General features: G+C 40.5%; 1 protein-coding gene across 1 annotated transcript in view; it reads right to left on the bottom strand.

Annotated features, from left to right (window-relative positions):
• The window catches only part of LOC145440288 (tetratricopeptide repeat protein 13-like), a 42,105-nt gene extending 40,547 nt beyond the window's left edge, over window positions 1-1,558 (bottom strand). Inside the window, exon 1 of the mRNA XM_080317855.1 lies at window positions 1,268-1,558. Within this exon, the coding sequence (XP_080173981.1) occupies window positions 1,268-1,409 (142 nt within the window). The 5' untranslated portion in view covers window positions 1,410-1,558. The remainder of the gene's footprint in view (window positions 1-1,267) is intronic.
• Between the last annotated feature and the right edge of the window lie 12,729 nt (window positions 1,559-14,287).

The raw sequence follows: 14,287 nt of genomic DNA, 5'->3' as shown, positions 1-14,287 counted from the left end.
GAATCTGTGTCTAATTCATGCTCCACATCTTTGTTTGCTATATATATATATAAGTGATTTTCATATGGATTAATGTAGTTTTCATGAAACTTATTGGGATTAACATTTGCTCCCGTCCAGTACCCACCAATAATGGGATTTATCATAAACAAATGAAATGGCAATCGGCAAATAGGCCGATTTCAAATATAAATATTTGTAGGAGTGAACTCTTCAAAGACAGTGACAAAATGCACCTCATCAAATTACACTGACTAGGCTGAAGAGTTGAAAATGTGTCATTGCCCTTACAAATTGGACATCTTATCTATGCTCACTAATTGTTCACTATTTTGCGGCTTGGTGAAGACTAGAAGCTAGAACTGCATTACAGCTTTTATTTCACTGTACGAAATCTGTTGCAAGACATACTGCACAACGTTTGGAAAGCTGAAGTTGTGCTTTTTAACCAATGCAAGTCAACTTTGTCACATCATAGCCACAAAACAATATAAACTGAAGTATAGAGACAATATGAGCATTTGTGGACTTATCATAATCAGAAATCAATTTGTGGCTGACGCTACGGGACCATATGTGCAATATTAAACGAAGTCCATGTGATTGCATGTGCCATCAACAACGATTCCCTACTCGTTACTAGGGATTAGAAACAACATATTCCAAAATCCAAGAAGTGTTCAGAATCTAGTTAGCATGCAAGATGTGCTTGTACTGTACAGTTACACACCCATAACATAATCCCAAATTGGAGGTTTGTAAACTGAACTTATCAGCAAAGTGTTCATTTACCGAACCTTTGGGCGGTTGCCCAACATATGAGCATGCGACACAATGGAAAACGACAGCTCAGCATGGAACACATCAGCATGCATCACTTCAGCATGTGACTGTATAACCCTAAAACTTACCCTAACCCGAAACATAGCCTAACCTAACCTAACCTAACCTAAAACCTAACCCTAAACTAACCATAAATCCAACCCTAACCTACCCCTAACCCGTAGTTTAACCCACATGCTCATGTGTCGCATGCCAAATTGTCGCATGCCGAAGTCTCGCATGCTGTAATGTCGCATGCTCATATGTCCACGGACCCGTTTGGGCTTTGGCTAATCTAATCCTTGACTCAATTTCGGCCGAATTTTACATAAAATTTACCTTAGTGACTTCACAGAGTACTGTCCAGTTTCGATATAGATTTGATAATAAACATAGTTCGTTAAAACAATTATAATTGTAGTGATTTTACGGAGAAATTTGTTACCTATGAAAACCCGAGATAACATTCCATTTTCTTCATTCGGCTCACTTGCACCGCGCTTGCATGCCTCCGCTCTCATTCCCGATATAGTATCGGTGCAAAGCACAATACATGCCAATATGTGGTTGAAAAGAACCGGAACCATTCCTTAATAGTGCACGTTACCGCGTTCCACGTAACAAGTATTAAATCACGAAGATCTCAAGAAGCAAACGTGTACTCCTCTACTCCATTATGTGTTGGAACTTGAAAGTAGACCGGCAGGATTGTTTTCATGAAAGCTACTCATGCATGACGGTCATAAAACAACAAAACTGAATGAGATGCGGAACTGAAAATGCATGGCTAAAGGCTGCCTTAGGTTACGTGGCCTTATTATGCGACCAACTCTCCGGTTGCCATTGCTCGTGTAGTAGTTACACAATGAGTTGGATGTTTAATGCATATTGATCTTTTTTCAAGAAGAATGCTAATGGTGAAGCGTCCGACTTCTTGATCGGTATAGGTCGTGGGTTCGATCCTCGGCCGAGTCAGACCAAAGACCTGATTAGTAACACTGGTATCCATGACTGCCCTGCTTGGCACTCATGCTTTACTAGGATAGCATGGATGGGTGGTGCATGACTTAGAAAATCGTAAAGGCTATATCTGTACTTCATTGTCCAGCGGCATATATGCACTTGCACATGCACTCATGGTATGCGTATGCACAGATCGTGTGTCTGTATATCACGAGTCGGTGTATATGCCGCAAAAACACCAAGGACAGGAAAATCTACGTCCTTCCATCCCTCCTTCCTTCCTTCCTTCCTTCCTTCCTTCCTTCCTTCCTTCCTTCCGTCCTATCCAAAAGTCTGCATCTTCCTTTAGACTTGAAATCTAAAAAGCGTACTACAACAAACGCGCGTAATGGTCGTCAACCAGCCGTTTGTACAGCACACATTATATCAAACACATCGCTCTATGAAGTGTTCCGAACCTCAACAGTGGAACAATATTTCGACATCCATCCGACAATCGTCGAGAAAGCCAACTATATAAATCAAGTCGAAATATATATGTATCATCAGTAGGGCGATTTTTTTGACATGTCAAAAAATGTCGAAATACGGTCAAAATTCTAGCGTTAGGTCAAAAAATGTCAAAATTGTTTACAAAGACAAGATTTTTTGCAACCTGCTTTTTATTTGTATCGTAGACTTTGCACAATCGCTGAACTTATCGTTTGACATTTATAGCTTGTAGCCTAGTCCTACCGTTGCAGACGGCGCATTGTCTGCTCATCGTGAATCATAAAAAGTCAAATGAAATAAATAGGTTGACACGATATTATGCTCAACGTACCGCAATATATTAAGTGAAGCAAGACTGCGTGGGCATTGCATGGTTCTTACATCTTTATGAAAAATTGAGATGTACACCATTGTCAGAATGAAGCAACACGGTCTGTCACCAGCAGTGTACGCTCGCACAACTTTATTGTTGTCAGCCAACAGCTGCTACAGTTGAACGTTCTTTCTCCATTCTTCTTGTTGTTGTTTGTATATTCATGATGTTTGTCGACTAGCCTACAATGGTCATTTACACCAGGCTGATATTCTTTATTTTCGATTCCATATCCACCAAGTAGCCTATCTACCAACTTGTAGCACGGCCCACTTCTATATGGTTTTTAATTGTAAGACACCGCTTCCGCGGATGAGATGACGATGAGGAGGAGCCTAGATAAACCTTCAACACTTGGGTAGGAATTCTGGAGTCGAACTCGGTCGGACTAGAACCCACAACCCATAGGTGTTGTAGCTGTGGATTATACCACAACGCTATCTTGCCACATCTCCATTTTTGGCACGCTACTTAGTAAAGACAGACACTTTTTACCCGGGAATCAGGGATCTAGAACTAGATACGTAGTTGTAGATATCCCTGCCGAGAATGTAGGAATCTAGGAAAGTATCTTTCGTTGTACTACAACAAATTGTAATTATTTTCTCCATAGTACGTCATGTACTAGAATTCATCGTAGGGTCAGATTTTGGTATAATAATATTTTGTCATGTGAAAATTTTTCAGTTTTTGAGTCAAAAAAGTTTTTTCAGAGAAAACTACTTCGTAAGGACAGACAGTTCAAACCAAAAATGAGGATCAGTAGTACAATTCTAACATTTTTTGGGAAAAGACCTCATTTGCATACGTTAGGTCAAAATTTGGTCAAAATTTAGTTTTTTAAGGTCAAAAAATGTCAAAATTTAGATTTTTTAGGTCAAAATCTTTCGTTCTTGGGTCAAAAAAAAAATCGCCCTAATCATCAGTTTGCACGTTGCTCCCCGGATTATGTGTGGTATTGACCGGTTTCTTACTGTGAATATAAAAGAATATAATAATTATTTAATCGTTTCAAAAACACTGTACACGACTGCGATACATAGCGAGCAAAATTTAAAGACTTCGAACCATCACTCATACTTTGAAAGTTCAATTTGTCTTGAATTGTGACTAGACTTGACTTGTGATTTGACTTGACCCCCCCCCCCCCCCGAGTCTCCCTCGAAAATCGATTGACTTGACTTGACTCGAGTCAAAATATGCAATGACACGATATGAATCGTGACTCGGAGGTAATGACTTGATCCCAACACTGAGCCGTTGTCAATGATTCATATAATATACTACTCCGGTCTTTTCGACATTTTCCTATCTTTCTATATACTATCGCAATCTTATGATTTTTTGAATTTTTGAAAATTTCAAAATAAACGACCGAACGAACAACTCTCAGGCATAGTATTGATATCCATGCATCCAGATCCAGTATATACATAAACATGAAAATTTTAGCAATGGTGAAAAAAAGGCTGAGTCGAAGTTCGATCAATCTACTCATTTTATTATTAGTGATTAAACCTCATCTATATTGCCGATAGACAGGCAGAAGTAGCGTCGTAAATTTATACTGAAGTACGAGTAGAAGTAGCCTACATAGTCATAAGTAAGTGTATAAAGGTAACTATTCTATGCCTAGAAGCATGCACAATTGCACATTGAATGAAAAGTAGGCTAAAGCAGAGAATATAAGGAAAGCGACAAAATGCGGTGGCATGAGGCGAAAGGCGACATCGATATGTTAGGTCGTCGTCCTGTTATCCTGTAGGCTGACTATACTGACTGGCATTCATTTAGAAGTAGCAGCCCTGGACTTTATGAACACACTTACATCATAACATCAATGGGTTGCGGGTAGGGCTGGGCATAATGATTCGAGTACTCGAATCTGAATCGAGTATTAATTGTGATGATTCGAGTCGTGTAGTAAAATACGATTTCTTCGAGTACTGGAATTATACGCTCCTCGCCACTGGAAGTTAATTTATCAACGAGAATTATAGTTTCGACAGTAATTTTCGCAGTTGAAGGCTTGAAACCTTGATTGGCCGTATCGTAGCATACAAAACATATAGTACAAAGCTACGAAGTTGCTGGAACTAGCAGATTTCCAAAGTCAGGATCGTCCTGCAACATTGTCACCAAGTGCAATAAAATCGGTATGGTCGAAAAAATACCCAAATATCTTTTATGTGATGGATAACAGACATTATATTCTTCGTGGTGGAATAAAAGATACATATTTAAACCTTCACACATCACGATCTGTTATGACGTCATAATTAGTGATACTCGAATACTCGACTCGACTCGAAGCATATTGCGTGATTCAGAATCGATTCACTCAGGTAGGCTACTCGATTTTGCCCATCCCTAGTTGCGGGCAGGTTTGAGATAGAACGACGAGGTCGTTTCCAGGATCTTATACTTGAAAGCCAGATATACATGTAAGTTGGCTGCATTTAAAACAAAAATCATTTTAAAACAAACATGTTTAAAACAAGGCCCTGGTTTAAAACATGTTTTTTTAGCCATGACGTCACGATTATTTAATTGTGACGTTACCGTGGATTGACATTGACAATTGAAAATCTAGAGTAGCCTAAATATGGCTCCTTTGACGAAAAGGGCTTCCAAACACTGTCATAAACAGACCAAAAATATCTTTAACCAGGATAACATCGTTATGCAGCGTTTTTACGGTCGGTGGTCCTCATCATCAGAACACCCCTTCCGTACAAATGATCTATATCTACGCGCAAAAACTGTTGAACCGACGACGATTCCGAGGCCACCCCACATTGTATATACGTCGACTATTTTGGGTGCAAATCATCCGTAGGCTCATACTACCTGTTTTTTCGGACGCCTATCGTAAGGGAGAAACGCCATAAAATCCGCCGTGCTATTCGAGTTGGTCCGAATTTCGTTATCAACGCACGCGAGATGCCGTACCTAATCCAATATTAATGTATGGAAAGCTTATGTATCGTTTATCAGCAGTAAAATCATGGTTTATCCATTTCGTAAAAATGCACACGAAGGCGTTTTTCCCCACTAGGCCTTACAATTTACCCACTGATACTCAGTCATGGATTTTTTTTTCATTCCTACGCAATACATATGCTTTTTACCGGCTCACTATTTATCGGATCCTGTACAAATGTCGCAACCCAAACATTAATGAACGAAAATCTAAAATCAGATGTGTATAAAGGCAAATATTGTGCTGAAGTCAGTCAGTATAAGGACGTCCTTTTTCCAAATACGAGTTGACACGTAACAGTGTGAGTTTAAAACGCCCCGATGAGCCGTGTAAAACTTTTCCACTTGGGCGGGGGGGGGGGGGTGACGAAGTTCTGTTTCAGCCTGGAACTAGAGTGAAATCACAACACCGCAGTCGATTGGTTATAATGCGGCCTATATGAATATGATGGACGGATTCTGTCTTAGGGATCAATTGATGAAGGTTAATCTCAACAAGTGTTACAAGTGCGCTGGATAAAATCTACTCACCTGTGACACCCCTGTGCTATAGATACTACAATAATTTTTCGATTTACTCAGAATGGCCCCGCGGGCCGGATGTTTGACACCCCTGGTATAGCCTACAGGATTGGATTTTTTTCAACATAGATAGAGAATTAACTAGACTATAGGGTCGGTATTTTAATTGCGTTTTTGTCCTCTTGTTTGAGAATTTCGATTAAATATATGTATTCGACTGAAATACAGTAAATCGACAGTAAAGCAACGCTCCGGCGGCTATTTCGGGAGCTGAGCCGGAAAGTTGACCTTTTTTAGTTTTAGTCAACCAACTGATAATGTGAAAGAAAAATTGCATTTCGGGCGCTGATGACCTTTTTTGTGTTTATTTTTAGTCAACCGTTCACGAAGTGCAAAAAATTTACTATTTTTTTCGGGATTTTCATCCGGTATTGCGAGTCTGAAAATTTTGAAAAAGTGTCCTCATTTCAGATTTCCAAAATATAATAACCCTAGTGTTGCAGCCAGCACCGAAACAAGTCTTGAGCCAACTCCGCCCCAAAAATACTGATCTGAGGCCCACCATAGGGTGATCGATGCAACATCTTGTGAGCTTACTCTATGCATCTGGTTTCTATGTGCATCTGGTTGTTAAATTGTTGGAGGTACAGAACTTCAGTATACAATTGAATAGTATATTCATATTGTAATGAACCCGAATATTTGCGGCTAACGATTACCCCAGCCGAAAATATTCGTGTTCATTTCAATATAAATATACTATTCAATTGTTAAATTTTGTGAATGAACCCAGTCAATAATACTGCATGGTTCTTCCATATACCCATATAAAATTTATCCTCTCGCAGCCCACGTGATCAAAGTTAGCGGTAGCGAGCTGGTGGAGATGATCACTTTGAACATGCAGGCAACGAAATTGTTCATCGCTAAGTACTGTTCGTGTCACACGCCTAATACTATTAATGGGTCTAAATGCCGGTTCGCACCAACAGGTTGAAAGTTGAATATCCGGTGTTTCCAAACTTTTATTGTCTCGACTCCGGTTCCAATTTAAAAATGTTTCGTGGCCCACTTCAAAATTTGGTAAACTGATTACTAATAAAATGCTCAGCACCTTTGCCCAGACGTACTCGTGGCCTATGGTAGAAAGGTGATTAAGTAGACATCTTTGCGATTCCCAGAAGCGGGCAAACGACTCCGATCTTGAGAACCATTATCTTTGACTATAGGCATCCAAACTGTATTACCAACACTAGGATAAATACGGTTCTCTTAGATGTGCGGTTACAATTGGTCTAATCACAGTAAATGACAGTTATTTAAAATTATTTCTGCGAGGACAGGGGTGAACCTACCCATACCAAAAGTAAAACCTGTGACACTAAATCACGCGCAGCGCGAAGAAAATTTCAAGTGGCATAAATCTTCCCCAAAATAAGTTATTGTTTATATTAATCTACCAAAAAAATCAGCACCCTTCAAGCCTTCAGAATTCCGGACGTTTAAGCATATTTTAGCATTTCCACCCGTACGCAGTTGAAACAGTCAAATTCCGGACACGTCCGGGAAATTCCGGACATATGGCAACCCTAAATGCAGAATGTAGTAGATTTTTGTTTTCGTTACTAATTCAAAATTCGGGCTTTCCCCGAAGGCTTGCAGATTAGCGTAGGGGGCACCGGGGCATTTGACGGTTCGCAAGCAAATTCGGACCGCGAAAAGTTGCTTGGAATTTTGAACTATGCATTTGAATGTGTGGCCTACTAATTAAAACCTAGGGCTATATAAATGGAGCTGGAAATGCGTTTTCTTTGTAGCCTGTTACGTGTTTATTCATGCACCATGGTTACGTAACGTATATACAATTATACATTCGTCGTATGGGTAACCCAGGGATATATATCCCTGGGGTAACCCTAGATCCGAAATGAAGGCGATATAACTTGGATTAAATGAAGTCGGGATTATGACATAAACAAACAGTCACTCACCGGAAAAGGCTGCAAGAAGGATAATTTTGGAAAACCTACCACGCCAGCGAAACTACCAAAATTACAAGGCTATTTCACCAAGCTACACATGATGACTAGGCATGTTGTTGCTGTTTGTGGTATTCATGGTGTTTACTGACTAGTGACTAGGCTACTATGGTCATTTACACCAGGCCAATTTTCTTCATTTTATTCCGTAAATGCCGACTTGTAGCACAGCCCACTTCTAGGAATTTTATAAGACACCGCTTACACAGCTAAGACGGCGAGGAGGAGCCTAGAAACCTCCAACACTTAGCCCCTTAGGTATAGGCTCGACGTGTAGTGACTATAAGCTGTAATATCGCATGAATTTTGGTGTCTTAATAGAAGGACGTGTCTGTGGGTTGGTGTGATAAGAGTTATCAATGTTTCTTGTTTACCATTGTTTTGAATAATTACGCGGGACCAATATTATTCATAACTTCATAATTGCGTAATAGTAAAACATCCACTCAGACGCTTGTGTTAACAATGTAATTCGGTGCTTTCAGAAATAAATACACCGCAGAATATAGCGCAAACTTTTGACTTGGCCTGTCAACTTATTTCCTGCTTCTTATTGTCAGAAAAATATTTGCCCGCCTCTGGGTAGGGGTTGGCAAGTCATTAAATGTTAAGAACTTAACTGAATTTCATTCTCCTTGGAAACACATTAATATTTATTGATCGGAAATATCAGACATTGTCGAAGGACGGGGTTTCAAGTTTGAAATAAGTGAGATTTAGATCTCCTAAACCAGGGTTGTAATGACTCGAGTCACGATTTTTTGATGACTCGATCTGACTCGATTCATTTTCTCAAAATACGGAAATGACTCGACTCGACTCGAGTCAATCTGTGTATTGACCCGATTTGGACTCGAGTCATTGCACATGTCTCGAACCAAGTCATCTGACTCGAGACTCATACCGCCAAGACCGACATTTTATTGTAATTTTGAAGAATACCAAAGTATAACCACACTATTGGGATTTGGTGTAGGCGTGGCGTAGCAGCCACTTGGCGGTTCTGGCTCTGCGCCAGGGGCGGCAGCCTCCAAGGGGGCGGCAAAATGAGGCTGACACAGTGTACACAGCCGGCTAAAGCAGCGTAATTGGTAGTCCTATAACTGGCGTGTCGTGAGCTAGAATTAAATCAAACTGGTCTTAAACGAAAGCTAGTGTCACGCTAATTCCGAAAACACGAATTAATATGTTAACATGACAATGGAATCATTCCGAAATAGCCGTCAAGGCCGCGTGCTCCTAACAATGGTTGGTTAGGTAATGCAAAGCTACTTCATTCGGCATTCGCCATATTTATACTCGTGTCTGGAACTTCATCTAACCATTGGTGTTTCAATTGAGAGCTGTGCGAGAAGCTTCTCAAACTCAAACTGATTAAGTCTTATTTACGTTCTACCATGAATGATGATCGGCTATCAACTCTATCGATAACAGTGGTTCTCAACCTTTTTGTCTTCACGGACCACTCTTGGACCGCCACAGACCCCCGTGGACCCCCTCAAGTTTTCGTTCAAAATTAGCTCAATTATCGTGCAACCGTCAACTGTCTCGTGCAAACATTGATTTTAGGTTAGTAATAAACAGCAAGAAAATGAATTTTATTCAAAATAACATCTCACTATATGTCGAAATTGGGTAGACTTTAAATATTTCGAAACGAAGTTTCCACCTGTATCTATAGTCTTGAAAATTCTCGTCTTTGATTGGATATGAACGAGTGCCTAAAGTCCATTTCCAGAAATATATATTGGTGGCGAATGTAATATTAACGCGTAACGCTTCCGACGATAGCTTTTGGTGTGTGTTTGTAATGAACATATCATGTCCACGCAGCCTATAGTCATTTCTATCTAGCATCTCATCTTGAAGGTATTTATTGGTTATATCACAGAAGAAAATGGATTTCGTGGTGGCGCGGTTTCAATTCCTTCATTGGGACAGATCAGGAAAAAAGTTCAGGAACTTCTATTTCAAACGAATGTTAACAAATTTGCTGCGACTGACAACTGCAAATCCAAATTGCTATCTCCAACATTTAAATTTTCAGAAACCTTCAAAAAACATTTAGAAACAGAAATATATGTTTGCATCGGCATGCCATTGGTAAGTTTACAATAAAATGAGTTTGCACAGTCAGATATTTCATCTCAGACGACCATTTTAATGACGTGAGTCCTAAAGTTTTAGTAATTATGAAGCGAAAACGACTATTGATTTTCTATTTGCACAATACATTCGTTCGCTATTTCTTGTCTTTAATATTTTTGGCCTTATTAACGTTGAGACGGTGAGGCTGAGACGCGATATGTTACTTGTAATTATTTTTATTGACAAGATTGTTTGAACATGAATCTATATTGATATTAGCTGTGGTCTACTTAGGGGGCGGTATTTTAAGCGAGAGCCAGGGGCGGCAGCACATGCTGCTCCGCCAGTGTGTAGGCCTATTGGTACTGGTGCTTGAAAATGCGACCAGCAACTGTTAAAAGTGAGGAAAATTAGTATATTATGAATGCGAACCATTCGATATCACCAAACGCAGTTTTAAATTGACTTTAACAAGACTTTACCTGAACACTGAGCAGTCTACACCGCAGTGTTGGGATCAAGTCACTACCTTAGAGTCACGAGTCATCTCGAGTCATGGCACATTTTGACTCGAGTCAAGTCAAGTCAATCGATTTTCCAAGATGACTCGAGTCAAGTCAAGTCACTCGTTTTTTGGAGGTGACTCGAGTCAAGTCAAGTCAAGTCAAGTCAAGTCAAGTCAAGTCAAGTCAAGTCAAGTCAAGTCACGAGTCAAGTCACAATTCAAGTCAAATTGAATTTTCGAAGTCTGAGTGATGATACAAAGTCATTACATTTTGCTAGCTGTGTGAAAGACCATTTGACCATTTGTCTTGAATCAAATGACGAATATAAAGTTGAAAAAACGCGTTGTATCGCTGACGCACATGTAGAACTGCTAATAAAATACGTGAGTAACTGCACATTGTATAGATCAGTGGTTCTTAACCTTTTTTCTTCCAGCGCCCCCTTTCAAAAATTATCGTGCTCCAGCGCCCGCCAACTTCATATTGTAAGGAATGTAATAAAGACAATGAGTAAGAGGGAGGGCCGTAATAGCACTTCGTCAACCCCCCTAAAAACGATTGCCTTGGGCACCCATAGCGTGATAAACTGAACCTCTGAGGGCTTCGCCCCCACGAGCCTCATATCGTGATTTTGATGGTCAGCAGAGTTTGTGTGGCCTGGTCGCCCTAGGTACCAAATTTTCTGTAATGCATGAATTGAAAGGTGGTAATTACATATATAACTCGCTATAAACTTTTTATCCTCTCACCCCACGTAATCAGATTTACCAGTAGCACTGAGTGAGCTGTTGTATAGGAAAATAAAGGGCACGTAATTGATGATTAAACATATTCGGGCGTGCCCGCAGGTACAATTATTCGTTACCAGGGCCGTAACAGCACTTCGTCAGCCCCCCTCCAAACAAAAAACGTTGGTCCAGGGCCCCCATCGGGTGATAAACCAAACTTCCGGGAGACTTCACTCCCAGACCTCTATTAGGCTGTCCGCTATTGGCTGATAGCCTATTAGGTATCTACATTGGGTGTCCATTTACTGAGGCAGCTATGCTCGCCTAGTCGCGCGAAGCTCGAAAAATTTCACTAATTAATGATTAAATTGGTCAATATCATCGGGAATTGCATGTAAATTGAGATCAATTTTTATCCTCTCTCTGCTCATGTAAACACATTTACCGGTAGAGCTGAGTGAGGTGCAATGTTCCCTCTAAGCTGCGCACGTGCGCAGTGCTGACACGGTCTCTGCGCACAGGAAATCTACGTTGCGCACAACAAATCCGAAGTTATTACCTTTTTTTAGTCGTTACGCACTGTTATCCAAGGGTCAGCGCAGTGAGTTGTTGACTGTGCGCAGACTCATCAAAAGTTGACGCGAACATTGTGAGGTTTCTTGAAAACTGTAGGGCCCGTTACTAACAATTAAACATGTTCGGGCGGGCGAGCCCGTTGGTATGACTTCGTTGCATGATGTTATTTCGTGACCCCCTGTCTGCAATATCAAAAAATATAGAATCGCTCAACGGGATATCGCCCAACAGGAATATCCCTGTCGCCCAATCGTACTAAACTAAAAGACGCACCAATTTCAGATTGGTATTTCCTCACTGACATATATTTTTTCCCTGCCAGATGAAATTCGTCTTCTGGGGTTCAGATTGCCAAGACAGGAACATTCGGTGTCAGTCATTTAGGCGCCCATGGACAATCAAACCTATATGTATTTTGAAGGCTATATGTAGCGAAGTTTTCGGTGTTAATTTGCCCTGAATACTCATTAAGGATAAGTCCTATCACCAAATCATCTACTGCAAAGCCATTTTTCTCCAGCGCCCCCCATACCGCCCCCCTGAGCCCAGCGCCCCCCATATCGCCCCCTGAGCGTTTCCGCCCCCCTTCAAAGTCGCCAGCGCCCCCTGGGCAAACATATCCATGAGAATATAAACGCGCAAACTATAGTTGTTCGATTTAAATCATACAAGAGGGTTGGTAAAGGTGAGCATTGCGCAACTTAAGCATTGAACCGTCTAAGAAACAGAGACACATTGTTATTAGATTAATCTACTACTGCATGCAACGGCAACGTAAGCTATGATAGTTTCGTTTGTAGTCAATTTATTTGTCATGTAACAATGGAGGATCAGTGTAACGTACAATCAGTGAATGACTGGTTGGTCTCACAAGTGAAACCGGCGAATCTCGAACATACACAAGACACAGTGATTTAATAGACATCGTTTGCTTGATGACTTGAAATTGACTCGTAAATTTTGCTCCGAGTCACGAGTCAATGCACATTTCTGAAGCTCCGAGTCAAGTCATGTCAAGTCAAGTCATTTTTCCAAAGTGACTCGAGTCAAGTCAAGTCATACGAAAAAGTTGACACGAGTCTGACTCGAGTCAAGTCATGACTCGAGTCATCCCAACACTGGTCTACACAATGACTTGGACTGGGACTCGAGTCATAATACCATGAATCGCACTCGACCCTCTGTTCGCTGACTTGAACTCGAACTTGACTCGGTGGTGAATTGAAAATGACTCGACTTGACTAGAGAGTAAAAACAATAAAAGTGATATTGACTTGTGACTCGGGGCCTTGTGACTTGGCTACAACCCTGTCATAAACCCACCCGCTGGCTAGGCCACTGTTAGTAGTGATGACTCTGAGCTAGCAATGTCTGCACAAACATCATTCAACAGAATACCGGTATCTATAGATTCACGCAAAACGACGAAACGTGCTTTTAGTTGCTCGGCAACGAATTTCAACTAGAACTAGAACTACAACTATAACTACTATGTTTTCAAAATCGGTACCTAGAACTAGAACTACTCGCTCTTCAATATCCGCAACTCTAGAACTACTCAATTTTCAAAATCCACAACTAGAACTGGAACTAGAACTATTCAGTTTTCGAAATCCGCTACTAGAACTTGAAGTACTATAAACCGCAAGTTAGTTGACCGTTATCTAATGAATGGGTGGTTCGTACAAGCCTGCTTATAAGGTATGGATGTTATGATTATGATGAACACTGACCGCAAAAATGATGCATAACTTTGTAGTTCTGGCCAAAGAGACTTTTTGGCACGTTACGACGGGTCGGAAACCCTTTTCGCTAAAGGACCCATGGCATATTGTATAGCGTCACCATACGTCCTCTTTTAATAGAATTTGTCTCATTTATTGACTTTTTTGAAAGTATCCTCGGAGGACGCCCAAATGTCTTCTTTTTTGAGAATTTATCCTCTTTTTGAGAATTTTGGTAAATATAGGATAGAATTCGATTGAGATACAGTAAATCAGCACTGAAGTAATGCTCTGGCGGAAATTTCGTGAGCTGAGCCGGAAAGTTGACCTATTTTTTTAGCCAACTAACGTAGAATTCAAAAAAGTGTCAATTTCTGTACTCTTTTTCTGTACTACTGTTTCCATACTATTGAATCCTATAAAAACCTTTGATTGGCGGTATCGTAGCATACGAAACATATAATACAAAGCT

This window comes from Botryllus schlosseri, chromosome 6 (assembly GCF_051294905.1).
Source record: "Botryllus schlosseri isolate E-star chromosome 6, Bs_hap1, whole genome shotgun sequence".
Taxonomy (NCBI): Eukaryota; Metazoa; Chordata; class Ascidiacea; order Stolidobranchia; family Styelidae; genus Botryllus; species Botryllus schlosseri.
The sequence above is the reverse complement of the archived record's forward strand: the minus strand, read 5'-3'. Positions and strand labels throughout refer to the sequence as shown.